This window comes from Callithrix jacchus, chromosome 1 (assembly GCF_049354715.1).
Source record: "Callithrix jacchus isolate 240 chromosome 1, calJac240_pri, whole genome shotgun sequence".
Classification (NCBI taxonomy): Eukaryota; Metazoa; Chordata; class Mammalia; order Primates; family Cebidae; genus Callithrix; species Callithrix jacchus.
Genome location: NC_133502.1, coordinates 55,531,472 through 55,550,276, shown reverse-complemented (window position 1 = coordinate 55,550,276; position 18,805 = coordinate 55,531,472). Strand labels below are relative to the sequence as shown.

General features: G+C 36.4%; 1 protein-coding gene across 2 annotated transcripts in view; it reads right to left on the bottom strand.

Moving 5' to 3' along the window:
* DIAPH3 (diaphanous related formin 3) overlaps nt 1-18,805 on the bottom strand; it is a 506,459-nt gene that overhangs the window by 431,677 nt on the left and 55,977 nt on the right. For both annotated transcript variants that reach the window (XM_035296778.3, XM_035296781.3), the window contains one exon: nt 15,674-15,850. In XM_035296778.3, coding sequence (XP_035152669.1) covers nt 15,674-15,850 — 177 coding nt within the window. The remainder of the gene's footprint in view (nt 1-15,673; nt 15,851-18,805) is intronic.

The following is an 18,805-nucleotide window of genomic DNA, read 5'->3' as shown; positions in this document are numbered from 1 at the left end:
TGTAAATTACTATGGCACTAGTGGGAGCGTCTTATGCTAATGAGTAATGAGGGCAGCTAGGGATTGCTTTTGTCCCATCTGCCAGTTTTTTTTTTTAATGCTGTCTGGACCAGTTTCTGTTCTGATGAGCACAGTTGAGACTAAAAATCAAGTTCTGCCGGTCTCCTATTCCAGAAATAGATGTAAAATGTAAAATGATTACATATTAAATACTTGGTATTGCATGCTTTTACTTTATACTGAATTTTCCAAAAATCAAACTATTCTGTAAATTATAGTTACACTGTGCTTTCTTTAAGCTTTACCAACAGTTATGCTTCATTCCTGAAATGTAGCTGTCCCAGGGAAATACTGTTGGTGGTATTTGAATCCCCAAAACAGCACAGCTATATCAATCTACCAATCTACAATGCCACTGCTGTACTCACAGAGGTATGAAGCAGAGATTCAAGTGTGTGAATTTACTGTACCTTCTTGAGTGGTCATGGCCAGTTGTTTAAATAGAAATATATATTTTATTATAGAGTACAAAAAGACATTTATTTTTTAAATTTATGATCATAGGTAACATTTCCTATAACGAATTTCACAGGAAAAAAAGTAATGAGACAGTTAGGAGATAACTGTTATAAAAGGTGGGGAACCTGAGAGCGCTGGGAAATTCTGTTTTAAATTATTCGCTTTATTTTTATTTTCAGTGTAATGGCCAAACATTATCCAGTCTCTTTAGAAAATTAAAATACTTAATAGATACAGAATACCAAAAAAACAGAAAGCCCTTTAGTTATGGCTGAAATTGAAATACAATTTCAAGGTGAGTAGTAGAAGAAATTTTTTTTTTAAAGTCCTCTGCTTTCTTTTTGGAAAGACATCTTCATGATAACACCAATTCATACACAAAAGTGGTTGTAATGGTTAATTCTGGGGATTGGTTACTTTTAGGTGTGATGGTTAATTTGGGGTTAGTCTTCTGGCTTAAAGGATACCCAGATGGCTGGTAAATCATTTTCTCTAGGTATGTCTTTCAGAATAGATTGACACTTGAATCAGTGTACTGGATAAGGAAGATCTGCCCTCTGTGGGCAGGCACCATCTTATCAGCTGAGCTTAGATAAAATGGAAAGGTAGATAAAAGGCTAAGTCTCTCAGTCTCTCTCTCTCTCTCTCTCTCTCTCTTCTGGAACTGGAACAACCTTCTTCTGCCCTTGGACATCAGAACTCCAGGTTCTTCAGCCTCTGGACCCTGGAACTTGCACCAGTGGCACCCTCCCTGGAGTTTTCAAGCCTTAGGCCACCTCAGCCTCCAACTGAGTTACAGCAACAACTTCCCTGGTTTTGAAAACTTTGGATCTGAACTGAGCCACACTGCTGACTTTCCTGATTCTCCAGCTTGCAGACAGCATACTGTAGGACTTCTCACCCTTTATAATCATGTGAGCCAGGTCTCCTAATAAATCCCCTCTCGTACAGATAGGCAGACAGGCAGACATCCTATTGGTTCTGTTTCTCTGGAGAACTCTGACTAGTAGAGTGATACATCTGGAATTAAAGGAGACACCCAGAGTTCTCCCAGCTGCTTTCTCTGGTTTATCCCACCTCTTTTGCCTATGGTACTCACCTTCCTGAAAAAAGTAATGATGCCAGTCCTAATGTAAAAAACAAAAAGGAGATAAATAATACTTGCTCTAATACAGATGTTGTCCCATGCAAATCTCACAGTTAAATTTGAACCCCAGTGTTGGAAGTAGGGCCTAGTGGGAGGTGACTGGGTCACGAGTACAGGTCCCTCATGAATAGATTAGTGACCTTTCTGGGGTAGAAGTGAGCTCTTGCCCTACTAATTTCGATGAGAGCAGGCTGTTAATAAGAGCCTGGCACCTCCCCACCACCTTCTCTCTTGCCTCCTTTCTCGCCATGTGATCTCTGCGCCCACCAGCTGCTCCTTGCCTTTCATCACAAGTGGAAGCTCCCTGAGGCCCTCATCATGCTGGTCCCATGTTTCTTGTACAGCCTGCAGAACTGAAAGCCAAATAAATCTCTTTCTTAAATTACTCAGCCTCAGGTATCCCTTTATGGCAACACAAAATGGACAAAGACAATACTACAAAAAGATGGGAAACAATTACATAACACCCTAAACCTTTGTGAGATACCCACTAGGCATGTAACTTCATCTAACAGGTCATTTTCCATATGTCCAGGAGGAAATGGCATTTGAAAGAGTAAGAAAAGCTCTGCCCTTTAAAAAGAGAGAGAGATAAGGAGGCAGTAGAGAGAAAAAAATATGTATGAAAGTATGAGGGGTAAGGTATTTTTGGAATATATTTGGAATTTCTATTTATGGAAAAGAAGGCTGAAAGAAGAAAATCCCATGAGGCATGGGATTTCTGGGAGTAACTTAATTTCTGGGAGTAACAAAGTCCTTGGAAACTTTATTGGGAGCTTTTTTCCCTAAAAATTGCATATCCATATTTTATGTTGAAATTCCAGAAGGGTTAAGCATCTCCCAAGGCTATCTAAGAAAATGGAGTTGGGAAAGGTCAGTGGGGGAAAAGTGAGCAAGCCAACCTTTTTTTTATATTTCTTAGTTTATATTTCCTCAAAATTACCATGTTGTATCTCCATTATCTATGCTCATGGATAAAAAAGCAGAGCCTGAAACAGGCATTCAGGTGCAGGTGGGGCTGTTCTCAGGATAAAGAGAGTAAAGGAAGACAGAAGAGGGAAAAAAAGACAAACTGAAGTTGGCCTCTGGTGGATTCTCACTTCACCCTGAAATGCACCACTGTCAGGATGACCTGGAAGCAGAAACCAGCCTCAACAACCTCAAGTTAGTCATTAGTTGCAGAATCCTAGTTTTGATGAGGGCTAATCTCTGGAGAAAGGGGCATCTATAAGCCATTAGAAGCCAACTCTCATCACCTGGGGCCTGGGTGCACCAGCCTGGTAAAAGGCAGCTGGGAGGGGGTACCAACAGTACCCACTATGACATTTGAAAATAATTCACTTGATGTTAAAATAAGACTTCTTTCAAACAGAACTGAATAAATGTAGAAACACATAGAGATGGCCTAAAAAAAAGAGCAATATAAACTATTGTGTATTAACTGATTAACTGATCCTTCCATTCAAACACAGGTCAATAAAACATGCTGTTTTACTGTGCTACCACACTGCCTAGGTACAAAATGACACTGTAGACAGACTTTAAAACAGCTCTAAAATGGCTGTTTTTCCTCAATATATCAGTATGTTGACATATGTATGTATCTCATTAAATGTCGATTATAGGTAAAATAGGAAATATAAAAAAAAACATAAATACATAAGGCTCAGTGAGTAATTTGAAAGAAGTTAAAATTACCATGGATATATCAAATAAATCTCTACCCGTTAAATGAAAAATTTATCAATTGGCTATTGGGCTGAATATATGTCGTTCAAAAAAATTATTTGACAAGTCACCTATTCAAAATTTTAATATCTGTCTGAAGAGCGTATTATTGTTTTTGATGTTAAAGTTCTGTTAATGTTAAAAATATGCATTATGAATTATCTCATTTATAGTACTCCTTAATATACAGATGCTCAACTTACAATGGGGTTATGTCCCAAAAAAGCCATTAAAAATTGAAATGCATTTAATACATCTAACCTACTGCATTTCACAGCTCAGCCTAGCCTCCCTTAAACATGCTCAGAACACTTGCATTGGCCTACAGTTGGGTAAAAATCATCTAGCACAAATACTATTTTATAATAACATTTTGTATACACAGATGCACATCTTTAGACATAGTGGGATGCGAAAACACAAAGCACGATATCCAAAAAATGCTGGGGACCCAGTACAGGTGGTTATTCAGCCTCATGACGGCATGGCTGAAGGGGTAGTTGCAGCTCTCAGTTTCTGCCCTGCATCACAACAGAGTATCAAACTGCATATTGCTAGCACAGAAAAAGAATAAAATTCAAAATTCGAAGTACAGTCGCTATGCAATGCATGTTGCTTTCTCACCACTGTAAAGTCGAAAATCATTTCATCGAAGTGCTATATGCTGGAGACCACCTGTGCATGTGTAGACACAGTTTTGCCAGGGAAAACTGGGAGTTGCGACATCAAAAAAAAAAATAGTTTTCCTTTGGCCAATTACTTTCTAATTAAAATCTATACCTAAATGGAATCACTGTGCTGTTTTACTGTGCTAATCTGACTGGCACTAGGAATAGATTTCAGAAGTTTTGAAAAACTTTTTTTTCTTCATTCAATACATAGAGACACAGCTATGCCATCCAAAAAGACCAGAATTTGAAAGACCAAATCAACATGGTACCAGAAAGTAAAAACAAAGTACTCCAAAAGGAAGAAAGAAAGAAAATATGTCAAAAGGACATGAGCCAAACTGCAAAAGATATAAATGGCCAAAACTGGAACAATTTGAAAAATAAAATGATAGATTATAACTTAAAAAACAAAATAAATTAAGGAGATGCTTTCAGACCATGCAGACATCCTGTTTCTCCTTAATTACAAAGGAAAAAAATAGTAACTTTACAAGGGCGGAAGCTGGCAGATGCCACCTTAACAAAGTTGTCCAGGCTAACACCACCAATAATAGGACATACTGATATTTCATACCTCCAGCTATGATATAATGAGAAGGGTGATCACATCTGTAGTATTCATCCCAAAATAAACCTTAACCTAATCACAAAAATTAAAAGGTCAGACAAACCCAAATTGAGAGAACTCTACACAATAAGTAACCATAATTCTTCAAAAGTATCAAGGTCATAAAAGATAAGGAACTGTCATTGACTAGAAGAGGCATGACAAACAGATGCAAGATGTGATCCTGGATTTGATCCTGGAAGAGAAAAAAAAAGGGACATTTGTGGGAAATCTAGCAAAATCTGAAGAAAGTCACTAGTTTAGTCAGTAACATTGTCTCAGTATTCAATTTTTAGCTTTAATAATTGTACAAATGTTATATAAGATGTTAACATTGGGGTAGTTGGGTGAAAAGTATACAAGAATTATCTATACTATTTTTGCAGTTCTATAAGTCTAAAGTGATTTCAAAATGAAAAAGTTATTTTAAAAGATTAAATCAAAGTATTTTAATAGCAGAGTTTTTTATAAATTGGGGTTAAAAAAAAAAACAGAACATCATTATTTTAAAAAAAAAAAGAAGAAGAAGAAGAAAAAGGAGATTTTTTTTTTTTATCCCCTAAATAAAAAGAATAGGTTTGTAGACTATCTGGCTATAGTAAATACACACTGAAGTGAAGGAGGAAAGGGGACTAAAGAAACCACAATCAAGACAAATCCAAGCGTCCCGAGAGGAAGGGTTAAGTAAGTCAGACACAGGTAACAGAATTCCATTCAAAACCCAAACTTTTCCGACTGTTTACATTTCCATATATTTTCATTCTAAACCTATTCTATGAACTGACCTTCTCACCCATTGTCCCAGAACCATTTTACAAAGACCTCTAGTATTCCTGTAATCTTAAATGGTGGTCAAATTCTTGAGCCAGGCAGTATGCTGAACATTTATAAGCTTTACTTAACTAATCCTCACTAATTTGAGGTATGTCCTCTTTATTGATGAGAGAGCCGAGATTTAGGAAAATTCTGCAAGTTGACCATGGTTCTTTAACTTAGACTTGAGCTCTGTTCTATTTTATCTTCCTCATTCTTATTGTCATATTATTTATCTCTATTGGCACCTAAAACCCCTTTTCCTTGGGGCTAGTACCATCTGACTGAACACTTCCACTGCCATCAACTTGGGTTGATTACTCTGACACTCTACACTTTGCTATCACCAACAATGACCCTAGAGACAGCTTCTCCAACTTGCAGCCCAGGACAGCTTTGAATGTGGCCCAACACTTTCTTAAAACAGTATGAGATTTTTGTGTGTGTGTGTTTTTTTTTAAAGCTCATCAGCTATCATGTTAGTATATTTTAGGTGTGGCCCAAGCCAAGTATTCTTCCAATGTGGCCCAGGGAAGCCAAAAGATTGAGCACGCCTGCCCTAGAGTGTCCTTGGCTTCCTTGCCAATGCAACCTTCACTTCCACTGTCCACAGCTACCTTCACTTCCACAGTCCTCATGACCACATCTGGACCTTTTCATTATCTAAAACCTGCTCCACCACAGGCATCATCAGAATCTCTATAATCCTTATCTATGACCTCAATCTTCCATCTTGTCACTCCTCCCACTCCCAGACCACCTTTTTCTTGACCCCAATGAAAACCTCCACTTTCTTGACCATTCCAATTTCTTCCAATGAAGGCCAACTGTTGATTCATCAGTTCTCATAACATTTATAGTAAATCCTACTAGTCTCTTTTAACATTTCATATGGTACTTATTTCAAACCTTGGCTATTTTCCAGGAACTATGAAACTACTACGTCTGCCTATCACTCTCGGTAAGTAAATTTCAATTCCTTCTATGAAAAGAAAGCTACAATTCCATTTCCTGCTGTTTTACCACTTTATTTACACACTAATATCTTTCCCTACCCAACCACTGCATCTATCCAAAGATATTCCTGTTCATTTATGCTCAAGATCCCCTTTCTTCCCACCTCCATAAAGGGTATTACACATCTATCATCCTCTTCTATTTTATTTCACTACATTCTCTCAGTTGGTTCAGTATCAATATATAAGCAAGTCAATCTTTAATCTATTAAAAGTAAACAAAAAAAATTCCCTCAACTTTGGCTCTTTATATGTATCTCTCTCTTTCTCCCTCATAACATTTAAAAGAAATTTTTCTATACTTGATGCCTCTTTCTCAGTGCCTGGAACATGATGGTCACTTTTTAAATATTTGCTAAATAAAGAAGATATCAGAAAAGTTCTCAAATAGAATTTGCTCATCCTATTTTAGGAAAAACATATGAGATGTAGGTAATCTTCTGGGAGATGGAAGTGAAGCTGGAGGTGATACAGTCCTAGACTAGAACACTGAGCAATTGCTGCTCCTAAGAAGATTCTCAAGAATCTTCAGATAACAGTAATAGGAATGAGTTCCAACTCCGGGGGTAGAAATCTTCAGGTCATGACACTGACACAGAGATGGCCAAGCTGAAATCCATCATGTTTCAGGAACACTAGCAGAACCACACTAAACCTCAGTGACCTAGTAACAACTGACCCCTGCCAAGAAGTACCTAGTTAAGGAATGAATGGGACCAAGGTCCCTTCCAGATTTCACTTCATCATCCTTCCAAACTTCCAAACTTATGACCTTGTGTGGTGCTGTGTCCACCCAGAATGAAAGGATAGACCTATTTTGTAATTTGCACAAGGACCAAATTGGTCAGTGGTGGCCCTGACCTGGAAACCAGGTCAAGCAAGCAACTTTTGAGACACTCCAAAAGAGTCTTCCTACAGGTTACATGGGGCCAGAAGTTCCCACACACTATCAAACTGACAGTTTGCTACTGCTTTTAGGGACCTTAACTCCCTACTAGACTGTTTTTTTAAATGGTACAAAATAAATATTATCCACATTTTCTTTGGCAAAACTGAAGGGAGGAAGGATATAATTTAATACCTGTGCACACCTATGCAACTAGCTGGAGCACTAAGGCACAATCAAGCAGAGAACAGCAATGAGAGAGTGGACATTTTTTTCAACTGAATTACACACCTTAGACTCAATATTTTCATTCATGGCTGTGGATTTTACAAGACAGCATGCTCATTAAATTTACATACATCAAGTTGAGTGGGACAGTTAACACCATGGAGAGTCACATTAAATTTAAAATGATTGACTATTTGCAGAATTAAGTGAATATGTACAAGCAGCAAGTTGCTGAAGATGGTCAGGCGGAAGGATATTCAGCCAAAAATGAAAAACACTACAGACAGGCAGAGCATGACTAGTGTTACAAAATGGATACAAGAAATACAGTACCATAATGAACCAAAATATTTGTATGGGCCAATAAGCATAATATTAGAAGATAAAAATTGAAAGTACTACAATAGCAAAACCAAACATTAATTCCAATTAAGTCAACAGCAATCATCTAATTTCAATATTATTATGTTTTGTTTTAGGGGTTTAAGCCCATATAATTATTCCTGGTAGCAGTCTCTGTTTTGCTAGCATTATATTATTAAAACCACAAACTGGTTGAGCATCTTAAGAGGTACACAGTGATCCCCTAATTCCCTCTCTTGTGACAGAGCTCAACATCAGATAAGCCCGATTTTATCCAGAGTTCTGCTAAAAGTGTTATTCTGTTCTTAACTACATTTGAATTCATCTTCGACATCACACAATATCAAATAGTCAGGCTTTTTATTACACTAAGGGTTTTATTACCATAAATGGCTTAGTGCCAAATAAAAAAATAGAAGATTTCATGACCTCATTCAAGGTCATTATACACTGTCAAATAGGGCAGAGTAAATGAATCTTACCTAGTTCTTCAATTTAATAAATTTTATTCTTAGATTGGGCTTAGACATAATTAGAAAACTAAAAGACAAATACTACCAAGAATCTGGAACTTAGTTCTAGCTTTATTACTACTTTTCTATATTCAAGATGTCTATAAATACATTGAAGCTATAAAACAGCTATAAAATCTTTTGCCTATCAGTTTTACTATGTCCTTAGATAAACCTTTGAATAATCATTTTTTAACATAAATGTCATTATAAAAAAAGTATACTTTTTGGTTTTACCAATAGTGGGGTTGACTTACCACTGTACTATCCAGTAGACACTGGATTCCTCAATTCTCATTAAAATTAAAAGAAAGTCTCCGTCTGCTCATTAATAGAACAGCAGCCAGAGAATGACATTTACCCAGAGATTGATAATGAACTCATAAACACTGTTTTTTGGCCAAATATTCTAACTGGAGAATATGGGCAGAGTGTATACTATCTTAATTGAAAAACACATTTCAGTTTATCCTAATGCAGTATCAGGGAAAACACACACACACACACACACACACACACACACACACACACACACAAAATTTAAATAGCAGTTTTCTTTCAAATACTGTAAATCTTAGCAGAACAGACAAGAAGTGAGCTGAATATTCAGAAAGCTGCAAAACTAATTTATTTTGGAATGTAACCTTGCCAGAATTATTCTATGCATGCTTAAGCACATATGATCACAGACAACTGTTATGTAATCCTACAGATAAGCGCACTTTCAGTGACGAAAAAGGGTTTTCATTCATATATTTGTTTTTCAACTTTTCTAAGTAAATTTCTTCATAAATTACATAAAGGATAAGACTGTCATTTGATTCAAGATACAACTTTTATCTTAAGGCCAATTTTTCTACAGAAAATATGACTGAGAAAAGGCCTTCACGAGTATACACAAATTGCCTGCACAGCTCCTAATTGGCGAAACAGCATGCTGAAATATTACCAAAACATTTACTCCTTTAAAATTCCTCCCTCTAACCATTTTATTGGTGCTACAAAATCCCACCAGGCAAAATTCAATACACCTAAATCGTTTATTTTCTCATTTATCTGGATCTAGAAGAAACAACTAAACATTGACATTATCCCCCTGACAAACACAACCCATGAATCAACTTGATAATTGCCTTGAACTACTATACTCTCTCCCTCTTCCTCCTCATACTTGGATTATTATTTGGATTGCTTTTAAACCACCTTTCCCTGAAATTTTCAATTTCTAGCCAATGGAGAGGGAAAAGAATGACAAGTAATAAATCAGAACAAAGCATTCCCACAGAACTGCTCTCATTTTATCTGGTCAAGCCTTAATATACTTTTTTAGTTTGTAAGAAATAGAAAATGTTCACGATACAGGAAAGTGGATTTGTAAAGAATACTAATACTTGAAATAAACTGCTGGTAAGAATCTATAGCAGTCAATAAACACTTAAGAGAATTAACACAAAGGGGTCTTTGTTGGTTTTTATTTTCATTCAGACTCCTGGTGACCTTTAAGATATTCCTTGCACACTCAACACAATAGGCATTCATTTATCTGACCAAAGTAATAGCTATTCGTAAATCTTTAACACCTAGATTTAAAGAAAGATTGTCATTAGCATGTACCCAAAGAGTGGCCACATGGAATAAGCTTAGCAAGAGGAACATTCCCCACCTCTATAACCAAAAGTATCAAAAGAACATGGTCACATTTGATTTTTATTGGTTCACCTGAGCTCTTCGTTTTCCCTCTGGAAAAAGGGCTCTTAGATATATAGGTTTTATACATTTGTGGTGACTAAGACAACAGACATAAAGGCAGAAATAGACAAACAAACTGATGGACAAAAATCAAACCTCAGAAACAAACCCACATGTGCAAAAACTTGATCTATAACATTAGAGATTTTACATATCATAAAAAAAGAATGAACTATTCAATAAATGCTGCTGGAAAAACTATGCAGAAAGAAATTGGATCCACATCTCACATCAGACATATAGATACATATATATTTCTAATGATTTTAAGTGAATATCTACGAGAATAGATTAATGATGTCAGGATTGATTTCTTCAATAATATACAAAAAGCACAAGCCATAAAAAGATTGATAAATCTGACCACAAATTTTACATTTTTGTACTTCAGCTCTTCATCCCCCCTTACGAAAGTAAAAAAACAAGATTCAGACTAGGACAAGATATTTACAACACATAAACTGAACACATGAGTATTATTCAGGCCATATGGGAAATTTTACAAATCAATATGAAAAAAATAGAAATCTCAAACAACAAAATGCGCAAAAATATAAACAGGCAATCACAGAGGAGTAGACCAAATCATAAGGCCAATAAGCATGTGAAAAGCTGTTCAGTCACATTTATAATCCGAAAAATATAAATTCTTTAAAGCATGAGACATCCTGTTTACATTTGTTTACTTGCAAAACTTAAAAAATCTAATACTAATGCAAACAGGATGTTCTACAAATTAGGCAGCCTGAAATCTTCCAAACTGTCAAATTCATAAAATTCATAAGGAAACACAGATTCCAGACTGAAGAAGATTTTGAAAACATAACTGAAGGCAACATATGATTCTGAACTAGACTTTTTTGCTATAAAGAGCATATTCGTACTGTTGGTAAAACTTGAATAGTGTCTGAGGTAGAAACTGATCATTGTTAACTTTCTGATTTTGCTGGTTGTACTGTGATTATACAGAAGGAAGTCCTTACTTGTAGGAAATATAAACTAAAGTATTAGAGGATTATGGGGCATTGAATCAGAAATTTCCCATCAAATATATCAGAAGAAAAGGTTTTATTCCATACAACTGTCTTCTTATACAGAAAAAAAAAAATTTCTTTAATGTATGGAAACAAACTATTGGATTCAGGGTACTGTTCACCTCAGGGAAGAAAAGAAGATAAAAGTGGGGTTTAGAAAAATTACACAAGGGAGTTTACTTATGTCTATGGTGGTATTTTTTATATTATGTTCTATACCTTTTTTGTATGCCTGAAATACTTTATAATTAAAAAAACACTACAGAACAAAAATAGATTATACCCTATGTTATACACTGAAAATTGTTTCAAAGTCAAATATGAATGCCTTTGGTATTATCTAAATTATGTTTCCCACACTGAAAAGCCAGTATATGTAGTAGATATAGATAGTAGGTCATCTAAGTTCTTACTGCCAGGACATACATACTTCAAACATATGCTTACGAGATGATGATGGCATTTTATAAGTGTGCGTTCTCCTACATTACAAAAAAGCCTGATAAAGGTCTTCCCAATAAAAGAATAGAGCATCACTATTCATACTTAAGTACTCTGTGCAATTTTATCAGATCTTTTTTTCCCATACTTACCACAATTCTAGATAGGAAGTCCAGAATCTAAATAATTTTTGTCAGAATGATTTTGGTATCACTAGCACTCATTTAATGCCTGTTATGATAGCATCCTGATAGATGAGCTTTCTTGCATAACTTTCATTCTCTCAACTGATATAGTGAAAATAAGAAAAGGTATGAATGCATGAAAAAAGCTATCTTCCAATTTATTAGTTTAATGTTTTTGTGTTATTGGGCTGACAAGCAGTTAAAGCTAATCTCCATCTAAGAATAGTGTCTAAGGTGAAGAAAAATATAGTATCCTAGAAATCTTAAGTTTGGAAGCTGCACTTAACAGACATTTGTTGGAACGATAAACCAATGGATGATACTGCATGAATTTAATCTAATGGGAAAACATATCTAAAAAATAAAAAGTGAAAAAAAAATGAATTTCACAAGGAACTCATACACAAGCAGTTCTGAGAGGCAGGTTTAAGGGGTCCTTAACTCAGAGAGAGCATGGGAAGATATTTAAAGAAGAGTAATGTCTGAACTAAGATAAAAAGCATGTATGAGGCCAGGCGCGGTGGCTCACATCTGTAATCCCAGCACTTTGGGAGACCGAGGCAAGCGGATCACTTGAAGTCAGGAGTTCAAGACCAGCCTGGCCAACATGGTAAAACCCCATCTCTACCAAAAATACAAAAATTAGCCACCATGGTAGCACAAGGCTGTAGTCTCAGCTCCTCAGGAGGCTGAGGCAGGGATTCCTTGAACCCGGGAAGTAGAGGCTGCTATAAGCCAAGATCACGCCACTGCACTACAGCGTAGGAGACACAGCAAAACTTGGTCTCAAAAAAAATAATGATAAAGTATAAGAGTTCTCTAATAGAGGCATGGAGGGAGATACATGGCAGAGAACACTGCAATATCCTAGATAAGGGGTCATGAAAGCTTGAACTAAAGCAGGGGAGAAATAAAATTAAGAGCTAATAAGCATAGAGAAGTAAATGGATGTAACCAATGCCTTAATGAGATCAAGTATGACTCCCAGGTATGATTTCAGTGTGGACTTCTGAGACAGGAAATTAAGAGTAAAACAGAAATTTTGGTAGGAGGTACCGGGAGGGAGTGTTGTATGTGTGTTTAAGAAATATGATGAGTTCACCTTCTGATGTGTTGAGGTTCAGCTTCTTGTAGAGAGCTGGATTATAATTGCTTTTCTGTAGAAGAAATAAGCTGAGAGGGCTGATTTAAAGATGTAACGGCTGGAATAAACTAGCCACTTCCAACTTATACCTATAATGTTCACCTCATTCAAAAAAACTACTTAAAGGTATATAAGAGTTCAAGAATAATCACTGAAACTGACTTCAGAAATCTAAGTTGTAAATGCAGTGATGAACACAACTATTTCACATATCTAATAGTCATACAGAAACCAATATTGGCTTTCAGCTAGAATTTCAGTGTTTGCCAAAAGACAAACGGGGGAAGGGAAGGAAGCCTTTAAGTATAACTAAAAATTCAACACCACTTTTAAGATGCACACAGAAACTAGACTATTACCCAGAGACCAAGTAAATCAATTTCCCAAGTGAAATAAGTACAACTGTTGAAGTATTATACTGTACTTCATGTTCGTTAAGTAATCAAGTCAGCACAGTCTTTCAAAGGACTGTCTTGAGGAGGGAAAAGAGGTGCTCTTCAAAACAAAGTTGTTACTTCATGTGAAAATTACTAAATACCTTTGATAATGATAAATAAGAACAATCATTTTACAAATTGCACAATGCCAAAGCAAAGAACCTAGATGTAAACTTTAAATGGTATAAAACCTCTGTACCTACAAATGCTAAAAAGTTACTATGGCTGATTATTCAATGTTGCTTTCTCAAGAGAATTTTTATTAATAAAAATGTAATAGATATGTACAAGCCAAAACTAAAGCTAGTTTAAATCTAGCATTCTTCACAGACATAGAAATAGCTCTAAATTTGTCAAAAATATGGTACCCTGAGAAGCTTGAAAAATATCCTAATCTACATTTAAAGAAGGTAGCAATACCCTTCTCGGCTTCAAAAGCCTTTCAGCTTCAGAATCAACAGCAGATTTTTCCCTACAGAGTATTGTAATATACTGAAGGAATCAGTAAGGAAAAGAAAGAACCTGCTCCTTTTTTTGTTTGGCGATGGAGTGTCACTCTTGTCGCCCAGACTAGAGTGCAGTGATGAGATCTCAGCTCACTGCAACTTCTGCCTCCCAGATTCAAGAGATTCTCCTGCCTCAGCCTCCTGAGTAGCTGGGATTACAGGCATCCACCACCAAGCCCAGCTAATCTTTGCATTTTGGGTAGAGATGGGTTTTCACCATGTTGGCCAGGCTGGTCTCGAACTCCTGACCTCAGGCAATCTGCCTGCCTCAGCCTCCCAAAATGCTGGGATTACAGGCGTGAGCCACCATGCCCAGCCCTGTTCTTTATTTTTCAAAAAGGACTTAATTACAATTATCTCATCCCTTAGCAAATTGGACAGCCCTGAGAAAACAACAATTCCATCTTATTCGGCTGAGTCACTCCAGTGAGGGTGTTATTGCAAAAATCCAATGCCTATAAGTAGACCTGCTTAAGGATGAACAAGTGGTCTGGCCTACTTCTTTAAAAAGTATTCTGTAAATACTTCAAAAATGCTGATATTCATCTGTCCTCTATTAGCCCTCTCCTAGCTAAGAGTAACAGAAAACTAGCATAAACTCTACTCAGTTGTACTTGGTAGTTGTACTTTTGATTTGTGGAAGTAAAATGTGGCCTCCATAAATGTTTAACATCAATGGGTTACTTACTCCACTTACTCAGATGCCACCCTCAATCATGATGAAAGTTTTTAACCTAGTAGCCACAAGTGAACCATAAAAGTACCATCCTGGAATCTCATGGATGGACAACTTAGGTAAGTGGTTCAACATATAGTACAGAGATGAGAGAAAACAAAGGGCACTTTATGATCTTGAGTCCTCAAAAATAGTAGTGAAGAGAGTTACCTTCATAGAAGCCTCATTAACAGAGGCAAAGGCTAACCAAAAAAAGGTTAGGCACTCAGAAAAAGACTTAAAGTGAGTTCAAGTCTCTACAGATATAAATGTTGCATAAAGAATCTAGTTATCCTAAAAACTAAGGAATAAAACAAGTCAGGTCTAAGATCCAGCCTGTAACAATGCAAACAACAGAGCACAGTGACTATCATTATAACATGGGATGGACTCAAACCACTTAGATCAGGGGTCCCCAACCCCGTTAGGAACTGGGCCACACAGCAGGAAGTGAGCAGGAGGTGAGCAGCAGGCCAGACAGCATTACCGGCTGAGATCCACCTCCTGTCGGATCAGTAGTGGCATTAGACTCTCATAGGAGCATAAACCCCAGGTGCTCCTTATCAGAATCCAGCTAATGCCTGGTGATCTGAGGTGGAACAGTTTCATTCCAAAATCATCTCCACCATCCCCCAACCACTCATGGAAAAACTGTCTTCGACAAAACCAGTCCCAGGTACCAAAAAGGTTGGCGACCGCTGATTTAGATAATCTACTCAAGACAAAAATACACCATTCAATACTTTAGATTATTTGTTTTTATGCACTCTACAACACCGAAACCTGGTATGTTGTTTTCCTCAGATTTCATATTTTTGTAATCCAAAAACTCTTTGTGGCTAAAGTGCTATCTTAAGTGACATCAGAAATCACCCCACAGAATATGAGTATCAAAAATGCTTAGAGTTCCATTAAGATGAGCAAAGGCTAAGGGTTTTTCCTCAAACATTTCCTAAGAATCAAAATTCTTACCATCATTTTTTCAAAAAGTTCTAAGAGTTCGTTCTCTGACAGTGGCTTTGCAAAGTTCTCCATCATCTCTAAAGGTGCTGCCGAGCAATCACTGTTTGCAAATGTAGTCTTCAGGTTGGGAAGTGGAGGTCTCTCTTTCTTGCTGCCTGGAATTCTTATGCTGGCAAATTTGTCCAGCTACAAAGAAAGACAGAATGACAAACATGTGAGTATTTCCTTTCTTAACTTTTATCTCATCTCAAAAATTAGAAAAACAAAGAGGGCCAAACACGTTATCATTGTGATTTCATCAAGAGGCATTCAACATTGGATATTAAAAATTTAAAATAATAACAAACAGTGGTAAAAATTTTTCAGGAACCATTCTATCTACAGATTGAAGAGAGATCAGACAACCTTGAAAGATTCCTTCTAATCTTCAAACCACACATAAATTTGAGATTCTAATAACATATAAATCCTTTGCTTTATATGTTAGGAAATTAAGCCGTTTTAGAAAGATTACTTATATAATTTAGTGTTGGCACCAAACTAGTACTCAGTGTCCCATCCCCCACCCCCCCCTTTGTCGACTGCCCTTTCCATAATGCATACTATCTCTTGGAGTGAAGGTGTGAGGGGAACATGATTTAGAAATTGTTAGGAATTGAATTCTACTTATATCTTCACAGCTCATTGCCTGATAAACTATTTATCTTTGTTCAGGCTGGTATGTATGTGAACTTCTTGAATATTTACAGGGCGGAATAGTGAAAACCTTAGGAAATAAAGCTAGATTTTTGTTGCAATGAGATTTCTTCTACAACTAGATCATCAAATAGCTTGCTGATATTCAAAAAAGCATAGATATTAGTTTACAAAGCTAAGCATTCATTCATTCAAAATTATTTGAATTTCACAAGTTCTATTGCTCATAAAGAACCCAGACTCGTACAGTTCATGACTCATACAATGTTTCAACAATCAAAAATGCAAAAAGTCTTAAGCTGAAGCAGGCATCAAGAACAGAAGTATACTCAACCAGCACAATCAGTGATTCCATGAGTTTTTCATCATTGCTGTATACATTTTTAATCTACTGTCTTCACCATGTACATGGTATACAGACCTGTACTATTTATTATGGTAGCCACTAGCTATGTATGACTATTAAATTAAATTTAATGATATTGAAAATTCAGTTCCTTCGTTGGACTAGCCACATTTCAAGTGCTCAAGAGCCACAGGTGGCTGGTGGCTAGCATACTAATATATATAGAACATTTCCATCATTGCAAACAGTTTTATTGGACAGAGTTAGTATAGCCATTAAAAATATCTGATACCTAAAAGTCTCAATGTAAAAGGACAATAAGTCACAATATTGATTATTAAAATCACTAAAGAAATAGGATTTCTTCAAATAATGAGACATACAGATAATATTTATCTTTCAAAATAGGTTTCTAAATTTACTATGAAGGTAATGTCTAGGAAAAACACTGTGTACTGCATTCACTCATGGTCCATCTAACATCACTTAAACATTAAGTACTAAGAATACGACAGCTTCCTGTAGGATTTAGAAAGTTGTCATAAAACACCACTGCTCTCATTCTAACAACCAAAACATACCAGAAAACATACAAAGTTATATTTGCTGTTCTTGTCCACCTAAGTGAAAACCGAGGACCCAAAGAAACCTACAAGAATCAAATACCAAAAAATGACAAGCTGCTCCTATCCCTGACAAACAGTCGAGGAAGCAGAATAAGTTAAACAAGGGTAAAGAAAAGCCAGCCAAATTTTTAAGGAAATATTGATAGTTGCATGGGTGCTGGCATGGCATTAAAGAAATATTGAGAGCTGCATGGGTGCTAGCATAGAATTTCAAGGAGCCCCACATGAAGTCCCAGCCCTATGGCAAGTCTTCACCCACCTATCAACGCTTTCCCCCAGTCTTCACCAACGGAATGGAGTAGTATGCCAAAGGCTTGGACAGAACAGGAAAGCTGTATGAATACTCCGTGAGGCATATGCAAACAGCTGCCCTCCAAAGGCCATAGACTAGGCAAAAGACTAGAGATAAATCCCCATGACACATTCTGGACTTTCAAAGAGCATGCCATAGTGCCATCTAAATCTGGGGCAGGGGACCTGGTCAGAGAGATTTCCTCAAGAAATAGCCAGAAGTAGAACTGAAAACAAAAGAGAACTCTACATTAACCCTAAAATGGGCATTCTCTTTTCCCGAAAGGACATAACGAAGAGTGGATATTACATATGAGATGGATAATTTCAGCAGCAAAGTCACAGCAACTATTTTAATAAAAAGTAACAGATGAATTATAAATGAAGAATATATCAGAAATGAAGAGTTTTCTTGGATGAGCTTAACAGTAACCTGGACATAGCTGAGGAAGAATCAGTGAACCTAAACCCAGATCAATAGAAAGTTCCAAACTCAAACAAAAACAAAATAATGAGATTAAAAAAAACTGAGTAAGATCTGCAATGCCACATCAAATGTTGTAACACAAGTGTAACTGGGATACAGAAGCAGAAGAGAGAATGGAAATGGTACAGAAGAAATATTTCAGAAGAGAATAAGAATTTTCCAAAAGTGATTAAATATATATGTATAACTTAATTCACAGATCCAAGAAGCTCAGCAAAACCCAAAAAGAATACAAAACACAGACACACAGATACAAACACAGACACACACACACACACACACACACACACCCCTACCCCTAGCACTTCATGGTCAAACTGCTGAAAGTTAAAAATAAACAGCAAACCATACAAGTACAGCCAGAGAAATAAAAATACATTATATACGCGGGAAAAAAATGATATGACAGCTAATTTCTCACCAGAAACAATGGTGGCAAAAAACAACAGAATGGCATCTTTGAAGTGCTGAAAGAAAGGTAGGGCTGACTCTTGCACAACACAGGGATTAGGCCAGTCAAAGTCCACATATAACTTTAGACTCTCTAGAAACTTAACTACTTACTGCCTCCTGTTGACAGGAAACCTTACCAATAATACAGACAGCCAATTAATACATTGTTGTATGTTATATGTACTTACTGTATTCTTACAATAAGTTAGATAAAAGAAAATGTTATTAAAATCATAAGAGAA